Genomic DNA, 20199 nt, shown 5'->3' on the forward strand with positions numbered 1-20199 from the left:
GATGAATCCTGTCGGAGCGAGATAGCCGGCTATCATCAGGATATGATTAGCCATCCTGCATAGATATGATCCGTCCTCGCAGTACTTGCGCGGCGGTCCAATGAACGTATAAGCCCAGTCCTCTCAGAGGCGCAGAAGGGGATACCGTTGACTTGCCTCCACCTCCACCGGGACGTCCGAGGACGTCCGAGATTCGAGCTTTGAGCTTTGTTGCCTGTTGCCTCCTACGACGTTGCGTACACCTTGCCCGCTCTGGCCGTCTTCCCTGATGATGACCGACGACTTTCAGTCCATCAGCAAGGTGAGTGCGCCTAATGAAGATCTGAGCAAAGTTAACGCTGACCATTGTTTAGGGCGTGTTCATCATCCCCTACCAAGCGCCCGAATGTGTGTCCACCATTGTTACCTTCGGGCTCCCTCATAAGTCGGCTGACAGGACTAGCGGACCATGAAGCTTCAGAATCCGAGGCAGGACCGTCTAGACCGCTCAAGCGGCCTCTCAAGCGATGGTTCGATGAAGCCTATGAGACGTATACCGCTGCTCACGAGGTACGCGTCCTCACCCGGCCAAGCCCAACACCGGGCCAATAACCTGGCATAACTCGCGGTGCTGACTGGCCCAGACGTACGAGACGGAACGAACAGATGAGCAGCTCGAAGACATAGCAGACTGGCTACAAGGCCGGTCTCGGTCAGGCTCAACCTCGGGGGGAGGGCTTCAGTTCGGGTTCAACACTAGAAGAATACCAGTCGGGGTCATGCAGGGTGAGCCTCCACCTCATCCACCTCCTCACAGAATTACAGATTTGAGCTTCCCAAGATGTATGACAGTCAGCTGATCCCTGCAGATGCTTCCCCGCGGCTCACAGCCTTGCTCGGCCAGGTATCGCACCATAGGGTCATCCTTCAGGGAAGGGAGGTGGTCGACCTCGCAGCGGGCATTCGAGGGGTCGCTGTCGGTCTCACAGGCGATGCTGTGAGTATATATGGACTGGAACGTGATGAGACTTGTGAACTGACGAACAGGCCAATCTGGGCAAAGGGGGTCGATCAGGGATGGACGAGGTCCAGGGGTGGTATACCGCCTTACCAGCTGCCAAGCGTGAGTCTGCTTCGCCTCTGCGTTATCTTTTCATGACTATGCACCTCACCCTCACACAATTAATTCATAGCAGTTGACGTCCTCCATATAGGCTGACTTGCGCAGGGACACCATTACTAGTATACATCCAGAACGCCCAGCTTGTCCCAGCGTCAACGCTGTCCGAACTCATCTACGTCCTCTACCTGCGTGCTACTCTACCACTACGCGTTCTGCTGTCCGTGCCGTCCGTGTCCATCTTCATGGACTCTTTATCGCATATCGAGCCGAGTGCGGTCGAGGTGGATGTGCTGGGTCTGGGGAGTAGACGTGCAGGCGGTGGAGTGGTCGGAGCTATACTGAGAGTGGGTTTCACATCATCTCTGATAGGAACTCATTGTCTGTCAAACTCCAGCTGACGAACAAGGCTGGGACCGCATCCCCAAATGATCCGTCACTGCACATCGGCCGAGATCTAATGGCGGAGATCGAGGAGGATGAGAGGATGTTTGCAGGAGGTGCCGCTGCCGCTCTCAAGGGGCTCAAGGTGGGTAACAACGCTAAGAAGAGCTAGAATCTATGGCTTATACCCTCAGTGGAGACTGTTACATCATAGCTTCAACTCGCCGCTCGCTACGATGGCGACCAGCGGAGATCAAGCTCTCCAGGACGTCGAAGCGGTGCTGGACGGAGAGGAGGGTGGAAGGCTCGAACAGCTATTGGAGATCCAGCCTACTCGTGCGGCTCGAGCGGTAAGCCCAGCTCGCTCTTATTCCGCATACGCCGGGACCGGAGCTGATATACAGGTCCTGAACCCAGCACCGCGAGTATCTATTCTGCATGCGCTCTCGACTTCGGGCGCTTATACCGGTCGACTCGCGCGTCACCAGCCGCCACTGCCTGAGCATGATGGCGAGACAGCCCAAGCCCACTCGACTCGCGCACCCGTAGATGAGACGACAGAGACGGCATCGTCATCTGTCAAGCGGCGTCATATGTCTCGACGTACCAGAATCACCTCGGTCGACGAAGAAGAGGTCTCTGAAACCGCCCCTCCCTCACCAGCCGTCGGTTCGGTCGAACAAGCGGTCAATACCTCAGCGGACGAGCGGGGTGATCTGCGCGAGCTGGAGGTGCTCTTCAACCTTTGGCGCAGCGCGGGACGGAACGTAAACCTCTGGGACTGGCTGGAGGGCTTCAGAGGAAGTCTGATGGGTGGGAATGAGAAGCCGGTACGAAAAGAGCAAGATGCAGGAAACGGAGGTGAGAACGGGCAAGGCGGCGAAGAGGAAGCGGATGAGGCGATGGAGGGCAGGGAGCAGGTAGCAGAGCCGGAGGCAAACGAGCGGGCTGATCTGCCGGAGGATGAGGTCGAGGCTGAAGATGAGGAGAAGGCAGCCCGGCTGCATGCGGTCTTTGTGCGGTTCTGCGAGGAGGCGAGGATGCTCGGGTTAGTCAGAGCTAGAGGACGAGCCAAGCGGGCGGACGAGGTCGTCAAGTCCATTGAGCTTGTCTAGACATATGGGTCGCGTACTGCAGCTATCAGATTAGATGCACATGCTCTTGTGATAGGTGGACAAAGTCTGACGCAGAGTGGTGACCGGGGTCTTTCTGCCCTGAATGAGCCGGCAAATGTGGCCCCAGGAGGACAGAGTCTTCTTCTGTAGCTCCCGGACTGAGGTGATTGCGCTTCACAGTACTAGCGTGGCTCCCCTGCCCCTACGGTCTGCAAGTCCCCCTGCACACTGCTCAAATACAGGCGGGGCAGGTCAGCTATAGGATATACCACCGAGGACATTTCGATTGCGGCCTGGACCCAAAATTCCTCGGTGCATCGGCAAGTGGAGCAATTACGGCATTCCTCTCGCTAGGGATCTTGACAGCTTTGAGCGCCCACACCTATAGCTATTGCTCCTCTACCCGTCATTCCTACACTACCCCACTAGACACACCGTACTTCCACCTCTTCGTAGAGCCACACCCCGACCGATAACTCGACAGGGGAATTTGACAGCCTTCCGCCATCGGGGGAGATTCCAGATACCCGCTTTGAAAGGAGGAGGATTGGTCACGCCGAGGTAGAGATCACCCGGGGGACGGTGCTTAGGCCCGCTATAACATCCCTTGTATAGAGGCTTCGCACGGTAAGCCGAGCCACTCTCGATGATGAGCGGCCGCTGATGATTCATTAGCGACCAGAGCGATACTGCTCAAGCCGACATGTCATCCCCGGCTGCACTTCCTACCGGCTCCTCTGCGTCCTCCTCTTCCACGCCCCTATCTCAATCTCAGCCAAAACCCAAATACTCCAGCGCAGCCTTCCTACACCATCTTCATAACGACCCCTCCTCCCATCATGTCTCTCTCACCGCGCCATCGGTGAGGCAGCCCAGTCTACCCAGCGAGCGGGGCGCAGACGAACCCGCACCTGATTCGCGGCTGCTCTCGGAAGACAATGCGCCAGGGTCTTCCGCGCTGGATAGGCCGATGCTGCCCACGCGTCGCTCGTCTGCAGGTACCGCGCGGACCCTCGCCAAAACAGCGTCTACGCCCGGCTTTGTGGACTCGCCTTTAGCCCTGCCGGCTACAACGGTCATATCGACGCTTAGGCGGGCGGGGTCGAAACGCGGTCGACCGATGACTGCTCCAGGCGGATCCCCGGGCGAGCCATTCCTCCCCTCTACTTCGCCAATCGAAGGCAGTCCAGACCATCGTACCGTCGATCGCATGGAGGATCCACCGTACATACCCGCGCAGGATGACTACGATTATATTCTGGACAGCAGACCGGAGGATGACCTGGGGAGCTCGGACGAAGAGTCGCGCGGAATGGATGCCTGCGGGATCTCTGATGTCGATGGGATGGGACAGGCATTGGAGATGATGAGCATCTCTGGGAAAAGGAGGCGAAGAAGGGGACCTACGCGGGTGGTGGGCAGGGCGGATGACTCATCTGAGCGGAGGCCAGAGGAGACGCTGCCCAATACGGATCCGCATGTCCGCGTCACCCAGGAACCTAGCCGTCTGCAGTCCGACCCGTCTCCCAGCAAACGTCCCCCTCGGATGTCGCCCCCTGATCTCGACTGGAGGACATTCGGCAAGGCGTACGCATACGGAAATTTTGACCCAAACAAAACACCGCAAGCTCCGGCAACCGTACTGTCACCTCAACCTCGCATCCCAACCGCCCGTTCGTCCCCCGGCGAAGGCTACAGACCGTCGTCCGCGTCTGCCCTGCTGCACGACACGGACACCTCTAGCTCCCGAGCGAGTGGCAGTACTGGCCCCTTCAGTCAGGCGTCCGGAAGCTCGGATTCCAATACGACCTTTGCCTCGGCGGGATCAGCCCCGCTCGTACCAAGTGGGGCTACTATCGGCAAGACGCAATCAAGCACATCTGTGCCTACCCAGGGCGGTATGGCCGGGGCGCTGGCGGGAAGAGGTCGTGCCTTTGAGTTGGAGACTTTGGCGAATCGAAAGGCGGGGACAAGTTCAGGGTTGCGCTCGAACCAACTGGAATTACCGTCGTACTCGCTTGCCGCGGCGACCGTTCGGATGGCGTCGTCCCACATTCCCTACTCTGGGCTGGCGCCGCTAGGCATACCCAGCCCCGACCGCGAATTGTTGGACCCCATGGCCAGCATGTTCTCTCCATCATCATCTTCGACATTGCGAGATAACGCGAGCTCCGACACCGGTGGGAGCCGCTTTACTCTCAGCCGGTCCATGTCAACAGCTGCGGTACCTCGGGATAGAGCGGGTCATCATCTGCCCACCATCGCGGCCAGTCCCGCTGGCACGCCTCTGGAACACCCTGCTCATGGCAAGGGCAAGGGCATCGAGCTACCTCGTCGCGCTACCTCGCCTCCCCCCTCTTTATCTCGGATACTCGGCCCGGGCGGTATCGTGAATCAACGGATTCCGCCAGCTACCGCCCCGGTGGAGAAGGTTATTGAGGCGGAGAGTGAGGAGGACTACTTTGGTGCAGCGGCAGCACCCAATTACGAGCGGAACCAATCCTACCGGTCTCAATCCTCGTCCAATCAAACGGTCACGCAGACTGCCACCCCGGCAGTCCGTTCCAGAACGCCCGAAGGACTCTCCTCCCAACCCGTCGCCGACGAACCAAAAGTATCTCCTCCCCCTGCGTTTGCTCAACCCGGGGAATTAGGTGCGCTATACGACAAATACGGCTGGCTCCCCGCGCCCGTCCCTCCAGATGAGGCCGCACGTCGTAAGGCGCTCTACCGGTTCAACATCCTCCACACATCTCCGGATGTCAACTTTGACCGGATCGCACACATGGCGAAATTGGTGTTCAGCACCAAGATTGTCATTATTGGACTTACCGATGCCGAGACGCAATGGCACAAGACGGAAACGGGGTTGGGTGCGACAGAGGCTTCCCGATTTTCGAGCTTTTGCAGTCATACGCTCCTGCTCAAGTGGGTCTCCGAATCTATGTGTGATGCGCATTTCAGCTGATGCCTCTGCAGGACCGACGAGCCACTAGTCGTCCTCGATGCCCAGCAGGATTGGCGGTTCGCCAACAATCCAAATGTCACGAGTGCGCCGCATCTCAGATTTTATGCTGGTGCTCCTCTCCGCACCTCCGACGGTCACAACCTCGGCACGTTATGCATTATCGACGACAAGCCGAGAGCGGAGTTTCCACCGCGGAGCAGACTGATCTTGAAGGAGTTTGCGGCGGTGTGTATGCGAGAAATGGAGCTATGGCGGGATAAGGCAAGTCCTTTCCGTTATGCGTGAGCGTTGCTAATGCCTCAGCTCCAGCTCCGAGTCCGCGATCGGATCCAGACGTCGATGGAGCGGTTTACTCGGGAATGTCTCGAAATGGATGCCAAATCATCCGCGTCGTCTGGCGAAGCTTCCACCAAGATGGACAAGGTCTACGCCCGCGCTGCCGAGCTTGTCTGCACCACGCTGGACCTCGATGGCTGCTTCATCCTCGATGTCGGCCACTTTGAGCTGGTCGACGTGGAGACGCCCGAGGGCAAAAAGTCGGTGTACAGGGCGGACCCATACACCGGCGGGGAACAAGAGGACGTTCTAGAGGTGAATCAGGCGTTCGGACCGACGAGTGCACTCCCAGTACTGGGCGCCTCGCCTGCCGCACTACCTACTCGGTCGCTCACCGCTGAGGAACACCAAAAGATGTCGGACTTTTTGCTGTACAACAGGGATGGGCGGATATTTGAGAATGTCGCGCCGAGCTGGATCAGATATATGTTCCCTTCGGAGTTGCGGTACGGAATGGGTGAGTGCTTCAATGACGCAAAGCGCGAGCTGATCTGGCAGTGGTGCCATGCTTTGGCGTATATCAGCAACCTTTCGCCCTCATCGTCGGCTACACGTGCAACAAGGCGAAGCAATACCTCGAGGGGTACGAGCTACAGTTCCTCCGGGCCATCGGCGTCATCATCCTCTCCGCTGTCCTTCGCAGGCGTATGGTACTTGCCGACAAGACCAAATCCATCCTCATTTCCTCAGTCAGCCACGAGCTCCGCACACCCCTCCACGGTATCCTCGCGGCGGCCGAGCTCCTCAGCGATACTGAGCTTGACTCCAACCAGTCGGCATTTCTCAAAACCGTTCAGACGTGCGGGAATACCCTCATCGAGACCGTCAACCACGTCTTGGACTTTACCAAATTGTCTGGCTCGGTCGGGACGTCCAAGGACGCGTCAATCAAGCTCGCCAAGGTCAATTTGGCAAACCTGGTGGAGCAGACCGTGGAGGGTGTGTGGATCGGTCAGCGGGCGCGATTCATGGGGGATTCGGATGTGGGGTCTTTCTATGCCCCACCGTCCTCGGCGTTGCAGGATCGCGCAGCGAGAATGGCAAAGGACACGACGCACGTCGAGACGGTGGTAGACGTGGGACATAGGGATAAAGGATGGATGGTCAGGTGCGAGAGAGGCGGTCTGCGGCGGGTTCTTATGAACCTGGTCGGAAACTCCCTCAAATTCACCAAGGTATGTCGTGAGATCTTGCTTGATGCGCCCAGCTGATCCGCAGGACGGCTACATTCAGGTCACTTTGCGAGAGCTGCCCCATCCGCCAGGTTCCAAAACCATCCCCGTCGAGATGGCGGTCATCGATACCGGCAAGGGCATTGGCAAGGAATTCCTCAAGGACCAGTTGTTCCACCCCTTCTCGCAAGAGAATCCGCTCCAGACAGGTACCGGTCTTGGTCTTGCCATTGTCAACAGCATCATCCGGTCCGATAGCGTCAACGGCAAGGTGGACGTATGGTCGTCGGAGGGGTTGGGGACGGAGATCCGGATCTCGTTCGAGGTGGAGGTGTACGACGAGGAGGAGGATTCGTCCTCGTCATCTTCGTCGGCTATCAGCTCGGCGTCGTCGGGATTCGGGCGAGGACACTCGGTCAGCATGTCTGGTTTCGACACCAAGCATCGCGGCCAGGTACTCGCCCTGGAGGTCTTGGCGACCTATGCGTCTACCTGGTCGTTTGATCTTCGGGATGATGGCGATATCATCATTATCAACGAGGATGAGGAGTTGTTCCGCTCGGCCAGCCAAGCCGGTCGGCCCATCGTCTTTGTCACCTCGACACAAACGCCGTCACTCATGCACCTTCGAGACTTCATCAAGCGGTCAGGCAATTTCGTCCAGGTCATCCACAAACCCGTCGCGCCGACACCCTTTCGCGGAGCCTTACAAGCTGCCGTCGCGTGGCTGGACCGGCAGGAGGATGGAGGGTCTACACCTATCAGTGAAATGGACCGGCCGTCTCTTCCGCGCGGCGAGTCAAACGAGAGCGCGTCGACCATCTCGGACCTGCATCATCGGGACTTTTCGCGGCATAGCTCAAGCGGACCGTCCACAGGCCGACAACCCCTTTACCGACGGCGGTCGGAAGAGCAAGACGTATCGGCGCATGTTCCCCCTCGGCCGAGTATGGCGCCAAGAGGCATCACGTATCATACCGCTCCCGTGCGCCCACCTCCTCCTACGTCTTACCGATCCGCATCGATTTCGGGAGACACGGACTCGGACTCGCCACAGCCTGGAAGTCCGACGTCCTCCACATCACATATATCGCACATCTCGACCATCTCCTTGGCTGGTGGTGGCGTCATGCTGAAGGCGGCGCAGCTGGCCCCTTCCGCACCGCGACCTGATGGCAAAGCGAGGGTATTGGTAGTAGAGGATAATGTCATCAATAGGCGGGTACTGGGAGCGTTCCTGAAGAAGAAGGCAAGTCTCACCTAGCCGAGTCTGGACTCGACTAACTTTACAGGGTTGCGAGTATGCCGAGGCCTTTGACGGTCGAGACGGTGTCGACTTGTTCGACTCGACACCCTACAACCACTGGGACATCATATTGATGGACATTTCCATGCCAAACATGAATGGTCATCAAGCGACCAGGGCGATTCGTAAGATCGAGGCCAGCCGGAGAATGGGCAGACCAGCCGAAACGCCGCTGGTACCAGAGGCTGGGCAGCCTATCTTATTACCCTCTCCCAGAGTTGTACAATCGCGGGCGAAGATATTTGCGTTGACGGGGCTGGCGACGGCGGAGGATAAGCGGGAGGCGTTCGGGAGCGGGGTCGATGGATAGTGAGTTCGGAACCGGAGGTGAAGACGAGGCGCAAACTGACAGTGGCAGTCTGGTCAAACCTGTATCTCTCGCTAGTTTGGATGTGGTTTTCAAAAGTGCGTGTCTCGATGTTTGAAGGGAAGAGGGCTGACAATCGCAGAACTTGGCTATTGAGCTAGATGTATCGTTCCCGACCGACAGAGCTACACGTTACAAGGAGTAGAAGGCATATCTCGGCATGCCCAGTTATAGCATGCATGTACTAAGATCTACCAGACGGCAAGCTCAAGCCCGCCATGATACGTGGACAGCATCCGTCCGAAACCTGGCATATGAGCACATGAATCATGTCATTGAGGAGGGACTGACCGCTGCGTGACCGAGGTCTTCTCTATTGGCGTCGTTTGGCCCATCCGGAAAGCCAGAAGACCGGCTTGAGCGATCATGATACCATTGTCGATGCAGAAGCTGAGAGTTGAGGTCTGACGATAGCGGACAGGCAGACGACGCACCTTTCATCCGTGGCGAATACCCTTCCATTCCGCTCTGACGCCATAATCCCCATCATCTCCTGCAGTCTCAAATTACACCCCACGCCTCCGACTATGAGCACGTCTTTCGCGCCAACGTGCGCCATCGCCCGCTCGGTGATCTCAACGAGCATGGCAAACGTCGTTTCTTGAAGCGAAAAGCAGAGGTCTTGAGGGGTGATGATGTCCGTTTCCGTCTTTCCCGCGTCGGGAAGCTGCGCCCAGGACCGATACCGCTTATCTTGCGTATACGCCTCAACGGCTGAGAGTAGTCCAGCGAGGGAGACGTCCATGCCCTTCGTGCCATACGGGAGCGGCAGCAGCCTCTTCCCCCTGTCCTTCAGCGCCGCCAGTGAGGAAAGTGGGTGAACAGCTTACTTTCGCGCCTCCTGCTCGATGTTGTACCCCGGACTTGGATCATTTCTGAGCCCAATCACTCTGGCAAACCTGTCCAGGCAGTTCCCTATTGCGATATCTAATGTCTCGCCAAAGATGCGATACCTTTGTTGCGAGTAGGCGATGACTTGGGTGTTTCCGCCCGAGACGTAGAGGACGATAGGGTTATGTGAGGAGGTGATCTGTCGACCCATCTCGATGTCCGCTCGAATTAGCTCGACACCTTTTGGTCATGATTTGGACTCACGGCCAACGCAGTGGTTCACGCCCACCAGCGGTATATTGTGCAGTAGCGAGAGCGTCCGCGCAACAAGAGCGCCAACCTGCAGTGGCGTACCCATCCCCGGTCCTGGTCGATGAGCTCACTCCTCCGCTACAGGGCTTGCGGCTCACCCTTCGTGAAGGCAATACAATGAAGATCTTCCATTCTTACGCCAGCCTTCGTGACCGCCTCCTTAAGCACCTTGACAACCCATTCCCGATGATGTCTGGCAGTATCACTGGGTAAGAACCCCTCGCCTGGCGGGGTGATGTACGTATGGCGAACATTCGAGAGAACGACAACCTTGGTGGCCTTGCCGGACCCAGAAGCAGATGGCTCGTGGGCTATCACACCGCAGCCGAGCTTGTTGGCTGAGCCTTCAATACCGAGGCATAGTAGTCGGTCGGCTGTGCGATGAGCTGGAGCTTCATGTGGAGTACCGGCTAGGGCTTACTTGGCTTTGCTAGAGGCGAGATCTTGCGCTTGCTACCAGATGCTTGAGTCATGGCTGTGTCCTTGGAGCTCATATACCGCCGTTGGTCGAAGACGGCGAAGAAGTTGATGCTAGTTGGTCCAATGAGTTGGTCTATGGTAGCTGGTATGTCGAAAGGTGATGGGTAAATTCCGCAACTCATCTATGTACACTTTTGACATCACCTCTTGTACAGCTTTCGACCTCGACAACTTGCATGCCCTCCCGCAGTAAGGGTGGACGCAAAAATACGCAGCGCAAGACTACCTACGCGGCCGCCAAGATGGCTCCAGCAGAGAAGGCCGAGCGAGGTCCGCTGTCCTACGATGATGGACCGCTCGTCTGGGTGGGTCATCTTTCTGTCGGCGGGCTGCGGGCAATCAGGTACACAGACATACAGCCCTAGCGGCATATTTCTCGCTCCTCTGACTACTGGCAAGATGCGCAGGCTTATGTACTGATCTGTCAAGGTAGACTGCGAGATGACCGGGCTGGATCCGAGCGACCGCATCATTGAAATCGCGGTGATTATCACGGATGGACGCCTCAATGAGGTGGACGAAGGGATCGAATTTGTGATCCAGACACCGAAAGATGTACTCGACACGTAGGTTGCTGTCCACCGTACCATAAAGTGCAGAGCGATACCATGAGGTCTTACTGATACTGCAGCATGAACGAGTGGTGTGTCAAGCAGCACGGCCTCACTGGTCTTACTCAAGCTTGTATTGACAGCCCGCACTCGCATGAGGATGTCCATCAGAAAGTTGCGGCTTACATCAGGAAGTGGATTCCGGAGCGGGGAGCTGGCCTTTTGGCGGGTAGCAGCGTACATGCAGACAAGGCGTGAGTCGGCCCGTTCTGTTCTGTCGGGGTACGGTGCGGAACGGTAAAAGGCGCTGACATTTCTAGCTTCTTGCTGCGAGAGATGCCAGATATCACTAGCCATCTCTCATACCGCATACTTGGTGAGTGGGCCATTCGGCGGTCGGGGGTGAGCTGATTCTCGTGCAGACGTGAGCAGCATCAAGGAGATCTGCAGGAGGTGGTATCCTTCGGTGACCCAAAAGGAGAAGGGCGTACGACGGACAGGCGTCTCTCACAGGCAAGTCCGGACGTGACTTCCTGCTCGATACTGAAGCTAACGTTAGCAGGGCATTAGACGATATTCGGGGGTCCATGCGGGAGCTCAAGTTCTACAGGGATAACCTCTTCATCCCCCTCGAGCCAGTCTCAGAGCGCAGAAAGGATGACCACAAGAAGTCAGACGGCGTCGCTGAGCGACTGGCCGAGAAGATGAAGGCATTGTGATGCATGCTTTTACCTCGTGGCTGCTTCTGCATTGCTGCGGAGCGCCCGGGCCTCAAGCTGATAGTACCGTCGCTTCCATGGGCGCACCGCACGGGAACGCCCTCATACGAAGCTCTTGTGTATGACCACGGCGTCCACGTACTCCTCGCCCTTGCCGTCCTTGGTCCGCAGACGTCCAGCACCAGGGATAAGCCCAACCCGCTTGAAGCCGAGTGCATCCCAGAGCTTGAGACTGGCGATGTTGTCTGCTCAAATCAGCAATTTGCTTCACAGCTCTCTTGCTCAAGTCTCCATCGTTGTCGACTTACTCTCATAGACAAGATTGAAGACGCTCGCACGGTATCCTAGGCGAGGTGCATACTCCAGGAAGGCCTTCGCCAGGGCTCCACCAATCTTCTTGCCTCTTTGCACAGGCGGGACCAAGAAGCCGGAGTTACAGTTCTGTTTTGTCAGTAACCTTCTTCGTATAGCCCTAATAGCTTACATGGCTTGATCTTCCTGGATAGTTCGGCTTTCTACGCATGTCAGCTGAAGCAGGCATTCAAATATGTTCATTGCTGACTCACATGTAGTTGCATCCACCGATGGCTTCCTCGACACTGCGACCTGCCGTCGCTTCTTCCAGTGACTGAGGAGCCTTCTCGAGGGGTGTCGAGTGTACAACCCCGATGATAGTTGTCGAGGAGAAGAAGTACGCTTTGTACGCCTCGTACCCCATGGGTCCTTCTTGTGGATAAGTCCTGCCTTCTACCCCATTGTCAGCTTGCGCTGTTCACTTTGACTCCATACTGGCATCTGACTTACCTTCTAGCTCCGCTTCAAAGATCTTGTGGAAATACCGCATGACCTCCTCGGAGGCTTCGCCGTGAACAGCGTGGGTGGTGAGTTCTGCACCGCCGGCCAGGGGGTAGGAAAAAGCCGGCAGCTCCTCGGCGAGCTTCGGGGCAGCGATAGAGCCGTATGCCATGTCTGCGCAAGTCTGATCAGTATCTCAGCAACGATGAGATAGTAAGCAAGCAAAGAAAGTCCCCTTGAAACGTGAAAAGGCGAGAGGCCGCGGGCAGCACCGGCAGCCAGGCCGCCGTTGGCCGGGGCGAGGAATGTGTAGCTGGGGGTGTGCTGAGTTTTGACGGTCGTATATCTGCGCCGTGAAGCCGCTGCCCAGCCTAAGCTCATATGGCTGCGCTTCGTGAGATTGCTGTATCTACATTCCTATTCATATATCACCATATATCACCTTCTAAGGCTACAACTTGGTCAAGAAGAGGCATTCCCCTCAGCACTGCATCATCTATCCATTCATTCCACCCATCCCACCCGTTTGCGCCGTGTGACCCGGTACTGCCTGACCTCCACCGCCGTACCCCATGTCCACATCAGACAGCTCCCCGCTGTCCACTTTAATCCCAAACATGCTTGCCCACATCTGCGGGTACGCCAGCTGTTCCGGCCCGTTGAAACCGTCTCCGAGGAGGCCGTACGGATCGGTCTGGAGACTTGTGTATGCTGCTGGATTGACTGCCGGAGGTCCGAGATCGGTGTGACCCGACGAACCGGAGGCGGGATGTCCGAGATTGGGCGAGACCGAGGGTGGGATTATAGCCGGAAAGCCCTTGATCTGGGATAAGGGTGTTGTGGTACGTTCGGGCGCGCCGTCCGAATTGCTCCCCTGACCCATTCGAAAGTCGTTCAGAGGTGAATGATGGATGGTCGTGCCATACTGGGCAGTAGAGGCGTTTGAAGGGCTGCGACGTTGTTGGGTGGCGGCCCTAATGAGTCAGCTCCGCTTGTATACCCGACACGGGCATCACTTACACAGCCAACTTCTGCAACTTGACCAAACCATGGCAGAGATCTGCCTGTACAGGATGTGCAATGTTCCAGCTCGAGATGCGGTCTTCGAATATGGCAATGGCTCCCCGGAGGCTGGCCAAGCAGTTGGTTGCGAGTTCGGTATTTGGTTCTCGTATCGCTAGGAAGGCACAGACGGCGCCAGCGTGGAACGCCTGCTGTCAGCACGAATACAGAAATGCTAGAGCTCACCCTGAAGGACATGGTCCACCACGACCAAAAGATGCTAGCTTTGCTCTTGGATCCGACGGCATATGCAGCCAGCAAGACTTTGGCTGACCGAAAGCATATCTCTGAGGATTCAGGGTACGCAGCAGGATCCGCTCGGAGATAAGGTCTGTGCAGGATCATACTGATTATCAGTACTCGCCTGGTACCTTTGTACTCACACTATCATGAATGTCTTGACACACAAGGCCAGTGTCTGATTGACCCTCATCGTACTCCTCGTCCCCGTCAGGCTCTCCGCTGTATCCTCTTCTGACTCAAAACGCATGTGGCGCGGGACAAGCGAGTACCACTGCAAGATGTCCTGCGCGAGCCGGATCGCGTCCTCGTAGGTGTGTCCCACCTGCTCATCCTTCTCCTTGGTAGCGCTTTCCGAGTCCGGGCGGCGAGAGAACCAGCCGTATATCGCTGAGCGAGAGTAATTCCACTCGATCCGGAAGATGCGGTCCAGCAGCTCGAGCGAGGGGATCGTGAGTTGATAGTAAGCCGCATGATAGGTCATGTCGGTGGTTTCGTTGTTGAGCACATTTGACGGTGGGAGGGAGATCGCGGCGGAGCCGGGCACTTCGGAGAGATTGTCGTCTGTCCGGTCTTGGGGAAGGTTGGTAGTGTAGAAGGTGATACTGCTGGGTCGACCGAAAGAGACGCAGAAGAGAGCATCGAGCCCAGCTACGGTCCACCTGATAGTCAGCCTTGGGTACGGGAGAAGCTGAGGTTACTCACCAGATCCTCCGCCGGACCTCCGCATCTCTCATAGATATCTTGCCGTCCAGACTGAGTGGATCCTTGTGCAGCCCCATCGCGATGCACTGCCGCACCAGCGCGCCGATCTGACTCCAGGCATCTGCTGCCCGCTCGGAGTTGAGGAGATAGACGTTGATGAGGATTTGCGCCTGGATTGTGTATATGGTGGGATTTGACATGAAGGAGCATAGTCGAAGCGCTTGGTATGAGGCGGATACTGCTGTCAGCGAGTCCAAGAGTGATGCTCACAGTATAGTTCGCTCTGGAGACGACTCGCAGTGAGATCCTTGGGGTCACGATCGGGCATGAGCCCTCTACTTGTGGCCTGAATGGCTACAGCCCGATCGGGATGACCAAAGATTTCAGATTTCGATGCCCTCACGACGCAGCCTGTACTCAGCTGTGTGCTAGCTGAAAGCTTACCTAAAGCGCAGATCATCAGATACACCGATAAGCTCGAGAGCGGCACGTTCATCTTTTCCAAGGTCGTCATGGTGAAGAAGCGGCGAAATCCTGCCTCGAGAGTGGGGGTATGCCAAGCGACGAAGAAGGCGCAGATCTCGTCATGCCAGCTCTGTAGGAGTCTATGGGTCAGCAAGCCCCAGGTGCCGACTCACAGCTCAGCTTGTTGCTTGTTGGGGAGCAGACCGATAATCTCGCCGCTGAAGTTTTCGTGGCTCCATATAGTGGTGAAGGGGAAGGTCTTGCGCACATCGGGAAACCAGCCTGTAAAGGCCAACTCGTCTGGGACCGAGAGCAGGTCCTCTTCGCCTTCGAGAGCAACGCTTCGAGCCTCTCCTAGCGTCTCGGGTGTCTGTGCCGACATGAGTTCGCGCAACTGCTGCATCAGCCCAGATCCCTCGAGCGTGGACGGCACTTACCCTTCGGAGCATGCTCTTCCCTGCCGGTGCGCCCAGGAACGTCTTCCTCCCCGACCGATCGAAAACAATCTCCTCGCCGGGCAACAGGCTGGTCTTGTACAGCTCGCCCATGTACTCTTTGCCCACTGCCTTCGCCATGGAGGTATCGCCGTCTGATGCGCTCCGTTTGTCCCGTACCACGCCCATGCCGCTCGCCGTCGGCCCAGCCATTGACAGAGCCCTTGTCCCTCCTGTCCCCGATCCACTGGCCACCGTAGACCCGGCAGCAGCAGCTGCAGCAGCCACTTCTGCCATCGCCGCCTCGTCAATCTTGAATCTGGCGTACCGGTCGACAATCACCCGCCGTTTCTTGTTGTCCTGGCCGACCTTGTCGACCTCGTCCGCGTCGCTAATGTTGAGTATGGGGGTGGTCGCTCGTGATCGAGATGATCCGGCCGCAGCAGTTCTGGGAGGCTGGCGTTGGCGAAGCTCGCGTACGACCTGTTCCAGTTCCGCTACTCGACGCCGGAGTCGGTCTTCCTCTGCGATCGAGGGGTCTTGTCTATTCCGTCAGCTGACGGACTCAGACCAAGATCGAGGGCGGACTGACTGATCTCTCGCCTCATCCACTTCATATACGCAAGACCCTGTCAACGCCAGAGCGGTACACCTCGAGCAAGGTCTCTGTCGGTCGCACTGCAAGTCAGCCTAGTCCCTCGTAGCGACTCACTTTTCGCTTGTGGTTGTGACACGGGACACAGCTCCGTATAGTTCTATTCCTCTTTCTCTTCCTGTGATCCATCTTGCTCTCATCCTCTCCACCCATATCATCATCTTCCTCCCCGTCTCCATCCGCCCCATCGCGATTGGGGTCTTCTTCCTCCTTTTTGCGCTGGGCCTGTCCCGTTGACTGGCGCCGAGCTTTCGCTGTCATTGACCCTTTCCGCGAGGGACCCCCCGGCTCCTTCTTGACCTGCACGCCCGCCGTACTGGGTCTCGAACCGCCAGTATCGCTCTGTGACTCTGTGGCATTATCGACCCGGGCAGACTTGGCGGGCGGAGGAGGACGCGAAGGCTCTTCCTGCATCGTAGGCAGCGGAGCTACGAGCTGAACCCCGCTAGGTCCTGCGTGCAACGGCTGCACGCCCCACGGCTGTGTGAGCCGTGGGTCGACATTGGCCATTACGGAGCCCCAAGCGTCGTATGCCGAGGACAGGTTCTGGTTGATCTGGGAGCTCCCATCGCCTTGTGTATTGTGCGCCGACGAGGGGAATAGCTGGTACGGGTCGACCGGTGTGGCCGTCCGAGGCAGTCTTGGATCGCCGGCATGTCCTCCTAAGCCCCTCTCGGCAGGAGGATTGAACATGAAGCCCTCCCCCACCTTCGCCGACTCTGGCCGGTGCGAGCTGGGAGTTGTCGCCCATTCAAAACGATTCCCGCCCTGCTGTCCGCCTCCCTGCATCACCGAGTAATCCTGCGCTTGCGGCCCGTGCGATCCCTGCTGCTGGCCATGTATGCCATAGGATAGTTGTTGTTGCTGTTGCCGTTGCAAATGAGTGGATGGATAGAGATCAGGGTTTAGGTTGGGATAACCTGTGGTGAACATAAGGTTTGAGCCGAAAGGAGGTATTGAGTGGGGGAAGGACGACTGTGCTGATGCCGAAAAGTCGGCCTCGGGTCCGTCACCGGCGCGTTGTGGTGTGGAGGAGCCGCCGGGACCTTGCGCAGCGCTGGAGCGCCGAGAGTGGGGGTTATTCTGTCCATCAGGACCGACAGTAGAGGAAGCCTGGGTATAGGGATTGTATAGGTTGGACGGGTTGGCGGTGGAGGCCGCCGAGTGGGGAAAGGTCCCATTCTGTTGCTGCGCCATTATAACGTCTCTCTGCACGCCGAGGTGGTGGGATGCGACCGGTGTGCTGGTGCTAGTTGAGGCCGAGGTAGGTGGTGGCGAGGTTTCCGGCAAGGCAGCATCTCTGCACGCCCGAGGAGGCGAGTATTGAAAATGGAAGTCGAGACGTCAAAGCGACGCTAGCGGTGATTGATTGAGGTGGGTGGTTTTGCTGACACTCCTTATGCTCTTGCGAATGCAGGTCACCTGTTACTTGTAGATAGGATAGTGTATGGTGATGGGTAAGGTGGGGCCATGAAGGCGCGTACATGTACCAACCGAGTCGTCCACATCACTGCCGCCTGCAGCTGCTTCTAATTACGAAAATGGCCAGGCTGGAGGCAGATTTCGATCATTTACCACATGGAAGGCGATACTTCGGAGAATTGGCCTATACAGCAAAGTTCAAGATCCGCGATCCGCGATCTAGGAGTCAGGGCAGCTGCGCGAGTTGCGCTCGGGAAGGGAGCCGCGGTAATTTTGGCCAGTCTGCGGCTCCGAACAGCGCGTGTGAAGACTGTGTGAAGGCGCTGAGACATGGTACTCAGAAGGCGCTCCACCTCGAATCCGAGCTTCTACTAGGCTCGGTGAGTTTCTCATTCTCGACGTACGACTACGCCGTATGCATCTCTGTACGCATGGTGGCCTTTCGCATTACGCCTAAAACGCCTGCGCCGCATGCTAGAAATTCCAGACAACTCATCATCTGCAGTTCCATATTACGGCTACGCAGACGTTCCGCCAGCTCTCCCTGACATCTGCCGATCTTCGTACCGAAGACGCTGATCGCGACGACGGCTCCGCCTTCGCAAGACGGAACGCGCGATAGCGCGCGCGTAGTGGCAAGACGCATGAGGGAAGAGTGAGATCATCTGGGATGATCTTCTCGGCCGTTGGCAGTCACGATGCATAAGCGACATAGGCGATATCTCGGCTCAACAGTGCGCGATTTGATGGAGTGTCGCACTACTGTACTGCAGCTAGTCGGGCCGGACAGCGTCAGAGGCGCATGGGCGCGGGCGCGGGCATTGGAGCTGATTGGGCATGGATACCACAAGCAGCGTCACAGGCAAGAGGCATTCGGGGGGTAGATCCCCGCCAGGCGGATAAACGTCGGTTCGGGGAGATTCCTCAGCTGAGGAAAGAAGACAAGTTCGCGTCAGTGTCTGCCCCGGCGCCCATCGTCACTGACCTGACCAGCGGTATCGGTGAGGTACTGCAGATCGATCGTGCTGAAAGTGTCTCAGACCATGAGGGCCCCTCAATCTAAAGCTCTTGGCTTCCCCAGGTGGCAGTCTCCACGATGGCAAGATCCGCCCTCTGAGGCGAAGATCGGTACCAGAACTGATGGGCTGATAGCAGCTGCCTGTTCGTCCTCGCCTGCGGCACTGGACCGGACACTTCGCCAAGCAGCGGCAAAGCGAAGAGCGTCTGCAGCCGTTCTCCGCGCGCGTTACGTGCGTTACATGGGGTTACGTACGATGTTCAGATCCAGGTCCGACCCGAAAGCTAAAATGTCCGAAGTCTCAAATCTGGTCCCGACCACACGGCCGAGCGACGGACTTGTGGTCGGTCAAGGAACGGGGCAACTTGAGGGCTACCACACACACACCGTGTCCCTCCACTCATCCATCACCCATAAACTCGCACTGCATCACAACTCAATCCCGTTCAAAGCTCAGACCCATGCCCTTAAGATCGCTGACCTGATTGTGTTTTGCGGTCTTGGCCCGCTCTGGCCTCTGTGCTCTCTGTATCTGCTGCGCAGTGAGCGTGGAGTGGCCCGGTGGATCTCGGATCTCGTTCCCCACTCTGGAGATTGTGTACGACACGCACAAACAGCGACTTACTGCTCTGCACGATGCTGTGCTTACGCTGATACTGATGCACGACCACTTCTTACTTCTTAAAAAGCAACGAAGCGGTGAAAAATTTCTCCCGACTCCCTTCATTCACTTTCACTCGGTACATGGCGCAGCAGTTCGGGCACGTCATCATGTCCGGCTCAGAACTAGCCCCTTCTATGGACGCCATGAGCCGCGTCCGACCTTCCGCTGCTCTCCGCCTGATCTGGCTCATCTACATACATTGCACCATCAACATAAGACACACGCGCATCATCTTGCCGGGATATGGAAAGCGATGGGGTGAGTACAGCCAGCGCTGCATGCTAGTCAGACTCCAGCAATATTGTAAGCTCATGTCGCAGTGCTCTTCCCACACATTGTCGCAGGCTTAATGGAGATCTTCTATTTTGCCATCCTCGACCTTTGGGCTGATCCCTCTCCTCCCGGGATGATCAGCCTCCTCCTCTGCGTGGTCCAGAGCGTGACGAACGCCATACTCGTATGGGACTTGAATCTGGGGATACCCGAGATCACTCGTAAGCTCAAGTCCGGCCCTCGCACGTACCCATCACTCAACCTTGAGGTATCCAACCCGGACATCCGCGCTTTGCTCCTTCCGTCCATACCCATAGCCCCGACTGATCAACCCCAGGTCCGACCTACCTCACCTCAGCGATCCTCCGCCCCCTCCTCTCCATCTCCGCCCACGTCCTCGACTCTCCAGACCTCCACATCATCTCCACCTACATCCTCGACGCCTTTATCTACGCCCGGTTGCTCATCAAATACCTGCGCCCGACTGTACCCCCTTACAGACCCCGGTACGCCATGGCCATCACGGGCTCGGCGCTGATCGCTGCGGGCTCGGGTGGATGGAGAGTCGGCGCATCAAGCGGCGTGGGAGCGTTGAAGGGCGCGGTGGGGATCGTTGGGATCTATAGCGGGGTGATTTTGGCGTTGATGGGGATCAGGGCGTGGTGGAAGGGCAAGCGGGCTGTGGTTCCGGTAGCGAGTGGCATCGAGGAGGGGACTGGAGTTAAGTAGATGATGTGTGTAGAGCAGATATTCAGCTAGTGAGCGGACAGTACCATAGACGTATACATATAATACCTATATTCAGCGGTTACAACTCGATATCTTC

At 57.3% G+C, this 20199-nt stretch overlaps 8 protein-coding genes across 8 annotated transcripts; 5 read left to right on the plus strand and 3 right to left on the minus strand.

The window, feature by feature from the left end:
- Positions 1 to 271: 271 nt before the first annotated feature.
- Positions 272 to 2598, plus strand: MKK02DRAFT_39713 (uncharacterized protein; the record flags this gene model as incomplete). Its single annotated transcript, XM_053090738.1, has 10 exons — positions 272 to 301; positions 354 to 387; positions 443 to 549; positions 624 to 765; positions 849 to 976; positions 1027 to 1102; positions 1208 to 1446; positions 1509 to 1628; positions 1678 to 1833; positions 1888 to 2598. 10 exons carry the CDS (start codon positions 272 to 274, stop codon positions 2596 to 2598), a joined length of 1743 nt encoding a protein of 580 aa, XP_052949192.1.
- A 703-nt stretch (positions 2599 to 3301) lies between these two features.
- Positions 3302 to 8805, plus strand: MKK02DRAFT_35044 (CnHHK5; the record flags this gene model as incomplete). Its single annotated transcript, XM_053089064.1, has 8 exons — positions 3302 to 4435; positions 4463 to 5526; positions 5578 to 5827; positions 5870 to 6359; positions 6401 to 7077; positions 7121 to 8323; positions 8367 to 8689; positions 8739 to 8805. 8 exons carry the CDS (start codon positions 3302 to 3304, stop codon positions 8803 to 8805), a joined length of 5208 nt encoding a protein of 1735 aa, XP_052949193.1.
- Positions 8806 to 8954: 149 nt separating this feature from the next.
- MKK02DRAFT_35045 (putative O-sialoglyco protein endopeptidase) lies at positions 8955 to 10363 on the minus strand (the record flags this gene model as incomplete). Its single annotated transcript, XM_053089065.1, has 7 exons — positions 8955 to 8994; positions 9039 to 9137; positions 9182 to 9532; positions 9578 to 9800; positions 9843 to 9944; positions 9989 to 10282; positions 10312 to 10363. 7 exons carry the CDS (start codon positions 10361 to 10363, stop codon positions 8955 to 8957), a joined length of 1161 nt encoding a protein of 386 aa, XP_052949194.1.
- A 249-nt stretch (positions 10364 to 10612) lies between these two features.
- On the plus strand, positions 10613 to 11640 carry MKK02DRAFT_35046 (ribonuclease H-like domain-containing protein; the record flags this gene model as incomplete). Its single annotated transcript, XM_053089066.1, has 6 exons — positions 10613 to 10675; positions 10800 to 10936; positions 11002 to 11175; positions 11242 to 11297; positions 11344 to 11408; positions 11440 to 11640. The coding sequence occupies 6 exons, from the start codon at positions 10613 to 10615 to the stop codon at positions 11638 to 11640; spliced, it is 696 nt and encodes a 231-aa protein (XP_052949195.1).
- A 102-nt stretch (positions 11641 to 11742) lies between these two features.
- On the minus strand, positions 11743 to 12607 carry MKK02DRAFT_39717 (uncharacterized protein; the record flags this gene model as incomplete). The annotated part of the gene is made up of 5 exons (XM_053090739.1): positions 11743 to 11885; positions 11949 to 12081; positions 12125 to 12155; positions 12207 to 12387; positions 12445 to 12607. The coding sequence occupies 5 exons, from the start codon at positions 12605 to 12607 to the stop codon at positions 11743 to 11745; spliced, it is 651 nt and encodes a 216-aa protein (XP_052949196.1).
- Positions 12608 to 12931: 324 nt separating this feature from the next.
- On the minus strand, positions 12932 to 16149 carry MKK02DRAFT_18984 (uncharacterized protein; the record flags this gene model as incomplete). The annotated part of the gene is made up of 12 exons (XM_053086031.1): positions 12932 to 13409; positions 13456 to 13646; positions 13684 to 13843; positions 13881 to 14310; positions 14356 to 14399; positions 14443 to 14680; positions 14713 to 15047; positions 15081 to 15256; positions 15345 to 15534; positions 15604 to 15885; positions 15934 to 16019; positions 16054 to 16149. The coding sequence occupies 12 exons, from the start codon at positions 16147 to 16149 to the stop codon at positions 12932 to 12934; spliced, it is 2706 nt and encodes a 901-aa protein (XP_052949197.1).
- Positions 16150 to 17537: 1388 nt separating this feature from the next.
- Positions 17538 to 18724, plus strand: MKK02DRAFT_29489 (uncharacterized protein; the record flags this gene model as incomplete). The annotated part of the gene is made up of 4 exons (XM_053087832.1): positions 17538 to 17798; positions 17906 to 17981; positions 18192 to 18369; positions 18574 to 18724. The coding sequence occupies 4 exons, from the start codon at positions 17538 to 17540 to the stop codon at positions 18722 to 18724; spliced, it is 666 nt and encodes a 221-aa protein (XP_052949198.1).
- A 483-nt stretch (positions 18725 to 19207) lies between these two features.
- MKK02DRAFT_39719 (uncharacterized protein) lies at positions 19208 to 20102 on the plus strand (the record flags this gene model as incomplete). Its single annotated transcript, XM_053090740.1, has 3 exons — positions 19208 to 19358; positions 19421 to 19594; positions 19711 to 20102. 3 exons carry the CDS (start codon positions 19208 to 19210, stop codon positions 20100 to 20102), a joined length of 717 nt encoding a protein of 238 aa, XP_052949199.1.
- Between the last annotated feature and the right edge of the window lie 97 nt (positions 20103 to 20199).

The sequence above is a fragment of the Dioszegia hungarica genome (assembly GCF_025882075.1).
Source record: "Dioszegia hungarica strain PDD-24b-2 chromosome Unknown MKK02contig_2, whole genome shotgun sequence".
In the NCBI taxonomy this organism is placed as follows: domain Eukaryota; kingdom Fungi; phylum Basidiomycota; class Tremellomycetes; order Tremellales; family Bulleribasidiaceae; genus Dioszegia; species Dioszegia hungarica.